The 13,623-nt window shown below is 43.4% G+C and overlaps 1 protein-coding gene across 1 annotated transcript; it reads left to right on the top strand.

Moving 5' to 3' along the window:
- Positions 1–1,025: 1,025 nt before the first annotated feature.
- On the top strand, positions 1,026–12,969 carry PROK2 (prokineticin 2). The gene is made up of 3 exons (XM_032795982.1): positions 1,026–1,097; positions 6,698–6,823; positions 12,064–12,969. The coding sequence occupies exons 1-3, from the start codon at positions 1,035–1,037 to the stop codon at positions 12,187–12,189; spliced, it is 315 nt and encodes a 104-aa protein (XP_032651873.1). The 5' UTR covers positions 1,026–1,034; the 3' UTR covers positions 12,190–12,969.
- The last annotated feature ends 654 nt before the right edge of the window (positions 12,970–13,623 follow it).

Below are 13,623 nucleotides of genomic sequence, written 5' to 3' on the forward strand. Positions count from 1 at the left end.
TATCAGCACCACTGCATCAACTTCGTGTCTGTTTCGCATGTTTGTGCGTGCCACTTCAACCCTCTCTGTACCAGCGCACTGCTCCCTGTGTCCCCAGTAAGTGTGTCGCTCCTCCTGCCCCCAGGGAGTGGGTGGGTGTGTCGTTCCTCCTGTGAGTGGGTGGGTGTGTTGCTCCCTCTGCCACAAGTGGGTGCATGGGTATGTTGCTCTCCTTGTCCCCTTGGGTGCGCCTCTTTCCATTCCCGCCCCCCCATCGGTGGGTGGGTCGCTCCTGTACCCCAATGAGTGAGTGAGTGAGTGGGTGGGTGGGAGTGTCGCTCTCCGTCCCCCCGGTGGGTGGGTGGGTCGGTGTGCCGCTCTCCATGCCCCCAATGGGTGGGTGGGTGTGTCGCTGTCCCTACCCCAGTGAGCGGGTGGGTAGGTGTGTCGCTGCCCCTACCCCCAGTGAGTGGGTGGGTGTGTCTCTGCCCCTACCTCAGTGAGTGGGTGGGTGTGTCGCTCCCCATACCCCCAGTGGGTGGGTGGGTGTGTCACTGCCCCTACTCCCAGTGGGTGAGTGGGTGGGTGTATTGCTCCCCCTACCCCAGTGGGTGGGTGTCACTGCCCCTACCCCCGGTGGGTGGGTGTGTCGCTCCCCTACCCCCAGTGAGCGGATGGGTATGTGGCTTCCCCTACCCCCCCGTGGGTGGGTGTGTCGCTCTCCTACCCCCCGTGGGTGGGTGGGTGTGTCACTGCCCCTACTCCCAGTGGGTGAGTGGGTGGGTGTATTGCTCCCCCTACCCCCGGTGGGTGGGTGTGTCGCTCTCCTACCCCCCCGTGGGCGTGCCCCCCCCGTCTCTCCCCCTCTCCGGCTCTCCCGGCGGCGCAGCCGGGGCGGGTGGGTGACTCACGCTGCCTTTGAATGGCAGCCCCGAGCTTTATAACGGCGGGAGCGGCCCGAGCTCCCGGCTTTGCTCCTCCAGCTGCTGCCGCCGCTGCCCTCGGGGCGGACCCGCTCCTGGCGCAGCGCTGCCGGGCACCGGGCTCCGGGCACCATGCGTTGCGCCCCCCTCTTGCTGCTGCTGCTCTCCGCGGGGGACGCCGCGGTCATCACCGGGGTGAGAGCCGGGGGCGTCCGGGGGTCCTGGGAGCCCGCCCAGCGCCGCGCTAACGTCCCAGCCCCCGGCTCCGGCGGCCCCGGGGGGGAGCGACCCTCTGCCGCCCGGCTGGGAGCGGGGCAGGGCTGAGCCGGATCCTGGGACGGGGGTCAAGGAGCTGAGTGGTTCTGGGGATCTCTGGGGGGTGGTTTGGGGTTCCCGGGAGGGGCGGAACGGTCCCAGGTCCTGGGGATCTCTGAGGATGGTTGGGGATCAGTGGTCCCTGGTGTTGGGGGGGCTGAGTGGTCCCAGGTGCTGGGGGTGTCTAGGGGGGTGGGAGGTTCCTGGTCCTAGGTGCTGGGGGTGTCCTGGGGGTGAGTGGTCCTAGTGGGCTGGGGGGGTGTCAGTAGTCCCAGGCACCTGGAGGTCTCTGCAGGATGGTTTGGGGTTCCTGGGGTGGGGGAAGGTCCCAGGTCCTGGAGGTCTCTGGGGATGGTTGGGGATCAGTGGTCCCTGATGTTGGGGGGTTTCTATGGAGGTGGATGGTCGTATGTGCTGGGAAGTAATGGGGTCTCTCCTGTTACACCCTGTGGGTGCTGGGTGCCTAACCTGCCCACACTGCGTTCTGCCAGCACCTGCTGCATCAGGAGCAAGCAGAGCCCTTATTCTGTTCCCAATGAAGTTCCTTTCTGCCACCGCCTGGCCGGGTGTTATTGCACACTCAGTGCAAAGGTGCCCGCGCCTGGTCTGCACCAGATAGGGAGTTATTGTAGGGTAGGAAGAGTTTGTTAAAGGAGATGAAATGACTTTTCTGACTGGTGAACATCCCTGCCCTTGGTTTGAGCTTCACCCCCAAGCTGTGTCCAGGCCCAGGGTCCCACCCTGTGGTCCTGCCTCACGCAGATCTCCCACTGAAGCCTGCAGGGTGGAGATGACAGTTTTAGCCCAGACGAGTTGGCCCTGGGAGGGGGACAGTTCGCACTAGTTGCAACTGATGTTTTATTTGTAACTAGTTAAAATGAAAAGCAAGGCTGGAGCCAATTCCCAGAAACAACTAATGCCCCCCCTTTGATTTTGCTTTTCTTCTTGCATAACTTACCACAAGATTTCACTTTTCTCACAAGGAAATCCACCTCCTTTCAGCTCTTTAGCTTATTTCCAGCAGATGGATTGATAGCTGTCAGTTTTTCCCTTGAAGTTCTATCTGAGATTTGTAGACTGTGTGTCCCTTTAAAGAACTAGCCATGGTACTTTCCAGTTTAAACATTTAATATGCAGTGAAACTTAATCATTTAACTTCCTGTTGTCCCTAAAAGATCTCATAGAATATCAGGGTTGGAAGGGACCTCAGGAGGCCATCTAGTCCAACCCCCTGCTCAAAACAGGACCAATCTCCCAAACCTATCCTCAATCATACTTAAGAGAATTAGTGTTATTAGAAGAGTATCTCTGTTAAGAAGCCAATTTTATTCATCCCTTGAATGGTTATTTAAGAGAGGGTTTACTGTGTGTTAATGTATTTAGAGTTTTAAAAACTCTACTGTCCGTTCATTTTCCCTCTATAACTTGTCTCCGATTGCCCAGTTTAAATATTGGTGTTTAAAATGTCTAATGTTTGTACAGGCTTAATTTCCTTTAAATACATTCTGAGATTATTCTATTGGTTTCATCCATTAAAATGCACCTGCTTTAAAGGTTCAGAAAACACAATGCTTTACGGTCTCTTTCTCTCTTTTTTTTCTTTCCTGAACTGGCCATTAGTTTATAGCGAATTGTTCATTGCTATTTATTATTAGAATATACTTTTGGGGTGAAAAATACAATTTTTCTAATAAGTTCATTGTTTAAATAAAAACTGCTAGATTATTTTAAAGTAAAAACTGTTCTTTTTCAATGTTTGCTTTAGATTAATAGTTAAGCATTTACATTCTTTGGACATCTTAAAGCCTATTTTCAGGACATAATGTAACCATTTAGAAATTGTATTCATGGCAACAGATATTTCATTGTTTTACAAGGTTCCAGTCTAATTAATGGGAATACTTGGTTCAGAACCTGTTTATTTGCACATGGGAAACTGTGAAGGAGTTCTGAAATATCTGAGAATTTGAAAATCTCTTTACATTAAGAATATTTCCGGCCACACTGTAGGTCCAGTCTAAATATTTACCAATAAAGTCTTAGCTACACCTTTAAAGCATTAAAAACCCCAGTAAAAAAGCTAATAGTGAAGAACGGAATAGTAAGCAGGGACTAAATGGATTAGAACAGCAAAGTGTGTTAGAATTATAAAATGCTATTTGCTTGAAACTGAAATGTATTTTTACTTATCCTTTTACCATGTACGCTCATACACTGGCTGAATGCGTTGTTAGTTTTTCTTTTTAGTGTTCACTCAGCATGCATGAGCATTGTGAATTTAAGGCACAGTTGCCAACTTTCCCGCAGTAAATAAGCACCTCGACTGTCACAATAAGACATACTCAAGCTAATTCCATTTCAAAATAAGGCAATCCCTAAGAACCCCAACACTCTGTGACTAGATCCCTCCTGGTGTGCAGTCTGGGACTGTGGTGGGCCTGCTGTGCACCCCGACTCTCTTTCCCCCATTGCCCCTGCTTGCTGGGAGCTGATCAAAAAAAAAAGAAGCTACAAGCCAAAAGCTAGCCAACAAGCAACTCACAAGCTAATTAAGCCAAAAACAATCCCAATTTCTGCATTTTTTTTTCATGGGGTTGGCATGTCTGATTTAAGGGCTTGACCCAAAGCCTATTGAAGTCAGGAAGGGTCTTTCCATTAACTTAAATCGACTTTGGTTCAGACACTAAATCACAAATAAAGCATACATAAAGTTACCAGGGTTTTCCACAAGAATTTAGTTGAACGCAGACTGAGGAGCAGGAATGTCATTAAGTAACCACTGTGTTATGCCCCAAATGTGGGGAATATTAGTTTAAGTTAAAGGTTGGAGATAAGAGAAAGTGGGGACCTAAAAAGTGAATGGCAGGGATTTGGGACAATGTAATTTAATTCTTAGAGGGAAAACCTTCGTTGGGTTCCAGAGGAAATAGCTGAAGATCAGGTTGAAAAGGAATATTGACTAATACAATGCCTTAAGTGGTGTTGTTATTTAGAATGTATTCACTGTTGTTTCAGAGCTAGGTTCTACCACCCTTACTGACACTGAGTAACACCTCACTCTGCCAGTAGTCCCACTGAAATGAATGGGATTCCTTGGGGAGTAAGGTACTACTCAGGGTGAGCACGGGTGCCAGAATATGACCCATAAAGGGTAGCATGGTAGTCAAATGTACAGTCTGTTGTTCATGTTCAGAAGCATGAGTTTCCCTGCCTTCTGGGAAAACATTGCCAGCAGTACAACATTCACAAGACCAGGGCAATGAATGCTGTAAATTTGCATGCATTTGATTAATTCAAAATGCACCAGCACAAGATAGGTCTGATAAGCACCCAGACATGCTACTCTGAAACTAGTTAAAACTTGATTCTGTGCAGTGGTAGTGTTAGCATCTTCCCTCTCCCCCACCTCAAATGACAGACTTAATAATTTAATTTTGTATACAAAATTAAAGGACCAAATTCCAGAGACAGGACAACAGGAGAACAAAGAGGAAGCCCCTCCCCTTTTTGAATCGTCTTGTTTATGTGTCCTCAGTGGGGTTGCATTCTCAGACTACTCTGTCTTCCTCAAACTTTTTGCATGTGGTTGCACCACTGCTAAACTCTGCTGTAAAGCCAAAAGAACTTATTTTGAATCAGTGGCAATATTGTGGCTTTATCCCGGTGTCACTAGTGCAGAATTTGACCAGTAGATTTATTTTGTTGTTTATGGAAGGTTAGAAAACAAACATCATCTACCTGAGAGGTTCTAACAGCAGTTTTAGAGTCAGACTAGTCTTTTCGGTAAGTATGTATTTAGAATCAGAGGGGTAGCCATGTTAGTCTGAATCTGTAAAAGCAGCAGAGAGTCCTGTGGCACCTTATAGACTAACAGACGTTTTGGATCATGAGCTTTCGTGGGTGAATACCCACTTCGTCAGATGAATGTGACGAAGTGGGTATTCATCTGACGAAGTGGGTATTCACCCACGAAAGCTCATGATCCAAAACGTCTGTTAGTCTATAAGGTGCCACAGGATTCTCTGCTGCTTTTATGTATTTAAACTGGTTTGTAACTGCTGTTGAATTTATTAAATATATATTTTAATGTGAGTGCTACACAGGTTGGTTACATATGCTATTTCATTGCTCTTCCCTAGCCCCAAGAGCTTTTTCTAAGTTACTATCTGTTCAGTAAATATGTATTTTGATGTGAGTTTGATATGGCATAATATTTACCTGGGGGGAGTACACAGAATGGCATTTATCATGTAAATCCCAGTATAAGATACTTTAGCACTTTTTTCTAAAATGAGGATTTGTTTCAATAGACGGTAATGTCTCCCTCAGATCAGTTAAGATTCCTTATGCATCCTGTTCTCAGTTTGCCTGTTTGAGACAATTGATCAAAACCCTTTTTTGCCTGTCAGTCCTGCTGTCAGATACTGGGGGGGACAAAGAGGGGGAGGTCAGATTCAGTTTCTTAGTTATGTGATGAGGCCCATTACTTCAGTGAGATTCCTCACTTGAGCAAGCAGAATATGATTTGGCCCTCTAATGCTATAATTAAAATCCTTATAACCTTTTGGTTTTTTTTTTAATGTAGTTTAACAGGAATAAACATGTATAGTCATTCACTTCTGAACCCCAGTGTTTCACTTGCTCATAAATTTTTGGTTTTCAAAATGTACAAAGCATTTCCTAGTTCATTTTGTGTTTATATAAGTACCGTATGCCTTAAACCAATGGTTGAAATTTACAATGGACAGCCCCTCCTTCTACAGCTCACATCAGCACCTATCTGAGTGTGGACTGTTTATGCCAAACTACTCTTAGTTACTAAAAACCCCTTTTAATTTAGATGCAGAATATGGTCTAGATAGTAATCATAACATCCCTGATTAAGCTTTTATTTTATCTAGTTCCAAGAGGACTTTTTTGATAAAAGTATAATATGGTCTTACATTTGCAAAGGCACTCAACCATAAAACACTAGCATTAGAATCTAGAAGGAAAAGTGATTCAAAAATCTTTACATTCATTTATGAATTTCTCAGCATTACCTTCTCTTCAAGACAGGGCCACTTATCTATTTGGCACACTCTACTCCTTTTACAAATACCTCAGGCCATGAATTGGAAAGAACGTCAGCATACGCTTAAGGCCATCACTATTCAGGACAGCATTTGGGGAAGTTGAATGGGGGTTGTAGTCTGATGCCAGTTTTACCCCTCACAGATACATGGGAGGGACCTGGTGGCAGAGTTGATCCGTCAGCCCTGATCCAGACCCCCTCCATAGTCATGGCTTGTTTAAACATACAAGTCTAGATTCTGTTGTTATAAATGTTAAAGGAGCCATTGTAGCTTGCTATCTTTTCAATGTATTGTAAGGTTCCCACACAAAAGTGTAGCTCAGACATTTGCAAAAAGCAGTGGACTGTGCTATTTTTGGAGTGCTTTTGTTTGCCTAATACTATTTATCTGTTTATTAAACTTCAGGCTTGCGACAAGGATCTACAGTGTGGGGGCAGCATGTGCTGCGCTGTTAGTCTCTGGATTCGCAGCCTCCGAATGTGCACGCCTATGGGCGACTTGGGAGAAGAATGTCATCCTTTGAGTATTAAAGTTAGTATGTACTAATGGCAGTTCTTACAACACTGAAACTGACAAGGCAGAAATAAATGTGAATATATTTTGGTGTAAGTCAAATTGCATAAAAAAATATACATGGTAAAAACGTAGGGATCCGTAGTGTCAGTTACAATACCCAGCAGTTTGCTTCTTTATGGAAACAGCATTGAAGGAACATACATAAAGAAATATATTACTGTCAAAATTATTCTGAAGAAAACCCAAGGTCAAAAGTACTGTATAGTTTTTTTTGCATTATTTGATAGAAACAGTATTTCACAGTTCCAGGTCCCAACTCTTGATGCCCTTCCTCATGCAAGTAATCCTTGGTAATACAAGTAAGTGCCAGTAGCTTCAGTGGAACTACTCTAGTGAGTAAGAACTACAGTAGTCACACAAATAATGACATCGGTAGGCACCTGGTATATTCATTGGAGCGCATTCCTTGATATTCCACATCAATGCCAGTTGTGCTCTTACTGTTAAAGATCCACTAATGCCACAAAAAGCCATTAAAAAAGATATTGGTTTCCAAAAAAGTAAAAACTGCATTTGAGAATTCTGATTAAAGGCTACTTTTACTAAACAGATCCTCAAAAACATATGACTGACCATCCAGCTCTGACCGATATTCATATACAGTACAAGCCACATTGGAATATCTTGTCACAATGCTTAACTTTAATTGCAAACCTAAAAGCATGATCCAAGTCTTTTCCAAGCATAGTCAACAGCATCCACGTAACCCAAAATACTACTTACAATTATGTGCATTGAGCTAAACTTTGTTAGGGTTTAGTCCTTTCATTGAAGTTAATGGGAGAGAAATTGACATAGAATGGAATCAGAACCATGTATTCATTTTGAAAGTGTTTTTACCAACAGGTCTGAGACCATAATTTTAAAACTGGGTGGTCTTGAAGGTCATGCCAAAGAAAATATGTGACCTAAGAGTAGCCATGTGTAGAAGATACTAATTTCAGATCTGTGAGTGCAGTACAAACTAGTTGTATCTCTGACTAGCTGATTGTAGGCACAACTTCACAACTTTGTGTCTGCAGTTCATTACCTGAAAGAAAATACAGGTCTCAGTCTAGCTAAAAATATACCCTTAAATCTTCCAGTAAGGTATTAGGAACCAGATTGCACTAAGTAATGTCACTTACTCCCATTTTAAGACCCCTTTACATTAACAGAGGGAAGTAAGGAAGCTTCACTGTGAATGAGCATCAGGACCTAGTTGTTCAATGAGTTTATTATTATTAATTATTATTACAATAATGTATAATGTCCACTCTGTTCTTTAGCTGTGTGTACACAGTGGTACAGTTAATAAAGAGGAATATCCAGATCTGGTTTACAGTTGGTCACTGACGTTTACAGCTTTTACAAGGTTAATTTTAACTTATGCTCTTGACCAGGCTACTGTACTTGACAGATAGAAAGCAAAGTTGACTTACTGTACTCTGTGAAATTAAATATTTTCAAAGATAAAGCGGGGGACGTGTTCCTCAAGGTTTCTTTCCTCTCCTTTAAATATTTAGTGTGTGAGGACTGAGAGATCAGGACTGCTGGATATTGAAACATTTCATTCGTCTGCAGGTCAGATACAAACCACACACCTTCAGTTTATACTTGCCCGCGCTGTTTTGCCATTGAATTTAAACGCACTCTGCAAAGACTAACCTACACTGTGAGGCAATTTAGTCTTCATGAAAGATTAGCCTTGCGCTCACTTGGGCGGAATCTCTCACCTGTGTTAAATAACACATGATTAGTTTGTGTGGTGGACTCCTGACTGGTAGCAACTGTTCTGAGACCACTAAAAGCATTTCACTTACTGCAGAAAACTGCTCCTTAGGCTATGTCCACGCTTCAGTGTAGACGCTCCCGTACAGCAACGGGAGGAGTTCTCCCATGGCTGTAGTGAATCCACCTCCAAAGAGGCAGTAACGTCACTGATAGAAGAATTCTTCTATTGTCCTAGTGCTTTCTACGTGAGGGATTAAGTCGGTTTAACTACATCACTCAGGGATGTGGATTTTTCACACCTCTGAGTGATGTAACTGGGTTGATGTAACTTTTTGGTGCAGACCTGCCCTTTAGTTTCTATCGAAAGTCCATCCCCCATTTGCTTAGTGTCTGAGCACCTCACAATCTTTATCATATTTATCCTCACAACACCCCTGGGAGGTAGGGCAGTGGTGTTATCCCCATGTTACAGATGGGGAACAGAGAGACTGTTTTGCCCAAGATCACACAGGTAGTCTGTGGTACAGCAGGAACTACAACCCAGGTCTCCTAAATACTAGGCTACGCCCTAAGCACTGGACAGTCCTTCCTCCAAAATTAAACACCAATCTCCCCACACACCCCAACATACTTTTCCATGTATAAAATGAATAAACTATTATTTCTGTACATATTGTACAGTAAAAGGTTTAAACTGTTGTTTCACTAGGGATCAACCCAGCTATGTACACCCTGTGACTATGAAGATGAATTTGTGAATTTGTGTCCTGTCAGATCTCTCTCTCTCTCTGTTTGTAATGCATCAGTCACCGTATCTCTAGGGAATGCTGTGCATTCTGTGGCCCTTAAGGTCAATTGTATGAGGTGAAAAATGTCGTGATTGTGGATGCAAAACGTGCTCCTGGAGCTGCCCCTTGTAATTTTTTTAAATTTAAGTGTTTGAATCAGCCCCATGGCTTGGAGGAGGCAACAGTGGGCGCCATCTTCCCAACTGCATCCCACTCCTCCTGCAGCATCAGCAGCAGCTCAGGTGTGAGCCAGTTGTGCTCTGAGCTGCTGCTCTTCCTTCCCGACTGCAGCTGGTAAGCAGTTCCCCTGCTGGCTGCCTGCTATGCTGCAAGTGGAGGGAGGAGAGAGTTGCTGATCCACTGCCTGCTTCCTACTGAGCTGGGGTTAAAAACTGGCTCTGCCTAGCCTAGGGAAGTGGCTCCAGTCCCTGACACTAGGCAGCCTAATGGGGTGGGAGGGAAAGCAGATGACAATTATGGCTCTCTGATTCTCTGCCCCAGCTCTGGTTAGAACAGGGCCTGCTCTAACGTATGCTGACTGGCAAAAACTCCCCAGGGACCATATGTCAACTGGGCATAGTCTGAGAGCACTGCACTCACCCTCCCTCTCTCCTCAGTCGGCATCGGGGAAAGCATGGAAGTCATGTATGCTGGCCCTTTGCAAGCTGGGGATTTCCCCACACTGGGTGTTTCTTGACAGACATTGCTTGGTGAGGCCTTGAAATTGTGTGGGCCTCTTAGGACATTTAAATTGCTTGGGCTTGAGTGTCAAACTGGGAGACCACTACAGTTCAGGCTGAACATTGTCCTCCCTGCAGTCACTGACCACTGCCAAGACAGGTGTCTTTAAGCTGCTTTGTATGTGGTTTTTTTCTAACTTCTTAATTTTTTTTATCTACTTGGCCACATTCCACTTGCCTCTGTCCTTAATGGCCACTGCCAAGTGCAACGTACCATTTTAGTGACAAGCATGTGAGGATGTAAGTGTTGGTTTCCTTGGGTTCGAATCTGTCCTATGTGGCAATGAAACTCCCTTTGACTTCCCTGGAGATTGCACTTGTAGGATTGGGCCTATGGGTAGGTTCTGGATAGTATGAGAGTATCACATGGCAAGTACCTGTTTTGAGAGTTGCTCAGTTTTTAGACTGAGGAATATGTTTGTATCATTCTTTTGGAGAGTTTCACTCACTCTACATTTTAATTAATCCCATTCTTTTTCACATGCCTCTAGGTCATAGCAGAGAACAATTCCAAGACAAGCCTTTTTCTGGAACACATAAAAGAAACACATAACAGGATTTCTTAGGCTGCAGGTTCTTTGGGTCACAGGTGCTGGGTCTGAATCTCCTTTCCCACTGATATAAGTAAGTTAGGAGTTACACTAAATAAAACTGGTGTAAGTAAGAGGAGAATCATCCCCCAATGTCTTCATACGTATATGTACGGGCCTCTGAGCACTTCTATAATAGAAATATTAGACTGTAATTTATGCAAAGGACATATTTGAGCTTTATGGCAGAAAAGAGTCAAATTACTTTCATTTAATTTTGTGAAATAATAGAACTGGAAGGAAAAGATGTTCCTACATTCTAAATCTACAGATCTGTATTATAGGCATGGCTAATAGCACTGTCTGTGATTAACATTGCCTGACACTTCCCACTGTAAGACCTTGTTTTCAATTGCTTGTAGCTTTGTCAAACTTTAACTACTTGGGCTGAAATTTCCCATGCCAGGTGTCTGCCTCAGGCTGAGCTTTTTGGAAGGTTTCAGCCAAAATGTTTCAACTGTTTCCAAGAATAAGTCTGGGGGGAAATGCATTTTGTTTTTTAAAAAATCTAGTGATCTTTTCTTGGAAAGCTAAGTGTCCCCAGGCTTACAAGCAGGGCCTTTGTCTTAGGGATGTACCTTTTGCTGTCCCCATGAAAATATGCCCAAATTTGGCCAAATTGCAAGCCTTAATAAAATCGTATTTCACACATGCTGAGTAGATACTTGCTAGAGCTGAATAAGGCAGGGATCCTGTGGAAAAAGAGTATATTATCAAGTAACCAAACACTGTATCATAATGCATATGGACAAGGGAAGTGAGTTAAGTTGGCACAAGCAACATTTTTTTAATGCAGGATTTTTGTCAGTTTAATATAAATATACACACCAAGAAAAGCACAGCACAACTTGAAATTGTGCACAAAGATGGCTTTTAAGTTTCCATTGAACTTCTCCAATCCTGATCTATCTGTTCTCTGGACATAATTTAGAGCACTGTTAAGACCAACAAGCCATTACAGAAGCCAGGAATTGCTGGGCACAGGGAATAGTGGGGGCAGAAGCAGGGGTGACACATTGAAGCCATTATGTGAGCTGTATGCCACTAGGTAATTCTTCTCCAGTTGGGTGATCTTCCTATGGCCAGTTATGCTGCTTCATAATGGCAGTACAGAGTAAAGAGTCATGAAGGCAGGAGTCCATCTAGATCACTGCATGCAGATACCAGTGTGAAGTACAGATGGAAAAACAGGGACCTGATGACTAAGGTTAATGCATTTTTACAATAGACCTATTTATAAAATTGGAGGAAAAGATGACCTCGTGTCACTGCCTCCATTACAGCATACCAGTGGGTACTGTTGCTACCTGCTGTTGACGTTGCTTCCTCTTGTTACTTCTGACCTTTTCAATACTTGCTTCCAGGTCCCGTTTCTTGGGAGAAGAATGCATCACACCTGCCCATGTCTGCCTAACTTGGCCTGCCTACGGATATCTCCTAGCAGATTCCAATGTTTACCAGAGTTCAGAAACGAAGATGTCTTTTTTTAGCAGGAACAGTTCTTAACCATAAACAGGCACTTCATGTATTTACATTTTTCCTTGTTATTGTGATTAACAAGTTATATGCGAGAGGAAATTCTTTAAAATACGTTCTTGCCTCATAAACGTTGAAAAGAAACATTGAGATAGTATGGTGTTATGGCCAAGATTTTCAGAAGGGACTACTGATGTCAGATGCTTCCATTTTTGGATGCCCAAACTGAGATATCTTAAAGGGGAGTGTTTGGCAACTTTATAGCACTTTCTGGAAATCATGCCCCTTTAAAATGTCCCAACGACAGGGCCCAGAAATGGAAGCTTCCAAAATCACTTGTCGCTTGGTAACTCTTGGCCAATATTTTTATACTTGAATAAGCTTGATTAAAAATGTGGGGTGTGTGTTTGGGGGCGGGTTGTACAAAAGTATAGAGCAAAGCATAAGATGACTGTCAAAAGAAGTGTATTTAGATTAAATTTGGTACCTTTATTGTAATTATTATAGTATTTGTAGGTTAGATGCATCACTACATTAACAATTTAACCAATAGGTGTAGCTTTTACATTTTTTAAAACTGTCACATTAAACCGAAGCATCTAAGTGTAAAAAGTGTTCAAAGAATTCTATATGTTGTTTTAGTGTTCAAAGAGAAGAAAGACTTGTTACTTAATCTGGCATAAAACGTGCTGCTCATCTGAAACTATGTATTAAAATGTAGGTTATATTTTAAAAGAAACCCTGAAATCTATTCGAATAGGCCGCCTGACTTCTTGTCATGCACATGTATTAATATTGCTGTGTAAAAATTCTGTATCAGAATAATGGCAGTATATCATTTGATTTATTTTAATATTATAGCATTATTTTTGTCACTTTGGTCTTCAATTTTTATTCCATGTAAACTGCTATTGCATATATCACAGACCAAAATTAACAAAGTTCCCTAAAAGTAAGTCCATATTAGAGTACACACTTTTATATATTTCTAAGGAAACTCCATGGTTCATACACTAAAAGCTCCCTAACGCAAGTTTCCAGCAGATTCTTAGCTGATGTGACCTGAATAATGAGAATTTTCTTGGCGCTAACATCAAGACATTTTCTAGGCACATGCCCCCAAGTGTCTGAAACCTGTCAGATATATGTAGAGTGTGATTTTTGTGAAACACCATGTAACTTGTCAATGCCATGGTAAGAATTCCTATAGTTTGTGTGAGTTTCTCACACTTGTCTGCCACCAGTTGTGTCTACAGACCCAGAAGGAGAAAAAGGGAGCCATTCATCTTCCAACAATAAGTTCCTTTTCTGCTACTTTACTGTTCTGAGACAAGTTGTGTTCTGGTGTATTAAAGCAAAGTGTGTTAAAGTTAGAGGGGATGGGAAATACCTTGGCCTTGTCAATAAATACCTTTCCATGCACTGTCATGGACCCCAAGGAGAGGAAC

Source organism: Chelonoidis abingdonii, chromosome 17 (genome assembly GCF_003597395.2).
Source record: "Chelonoidis abingdonii isolate Lonesome George chromosome 17, CheloAbing_2.0, whole genome shotgun sequence".
Lineage (NCBI taxonomy): Eukaryota > Metazoa > Chordata > Testudines > Testudinidae > Chelonoidis > Chelonoidis abingdonii.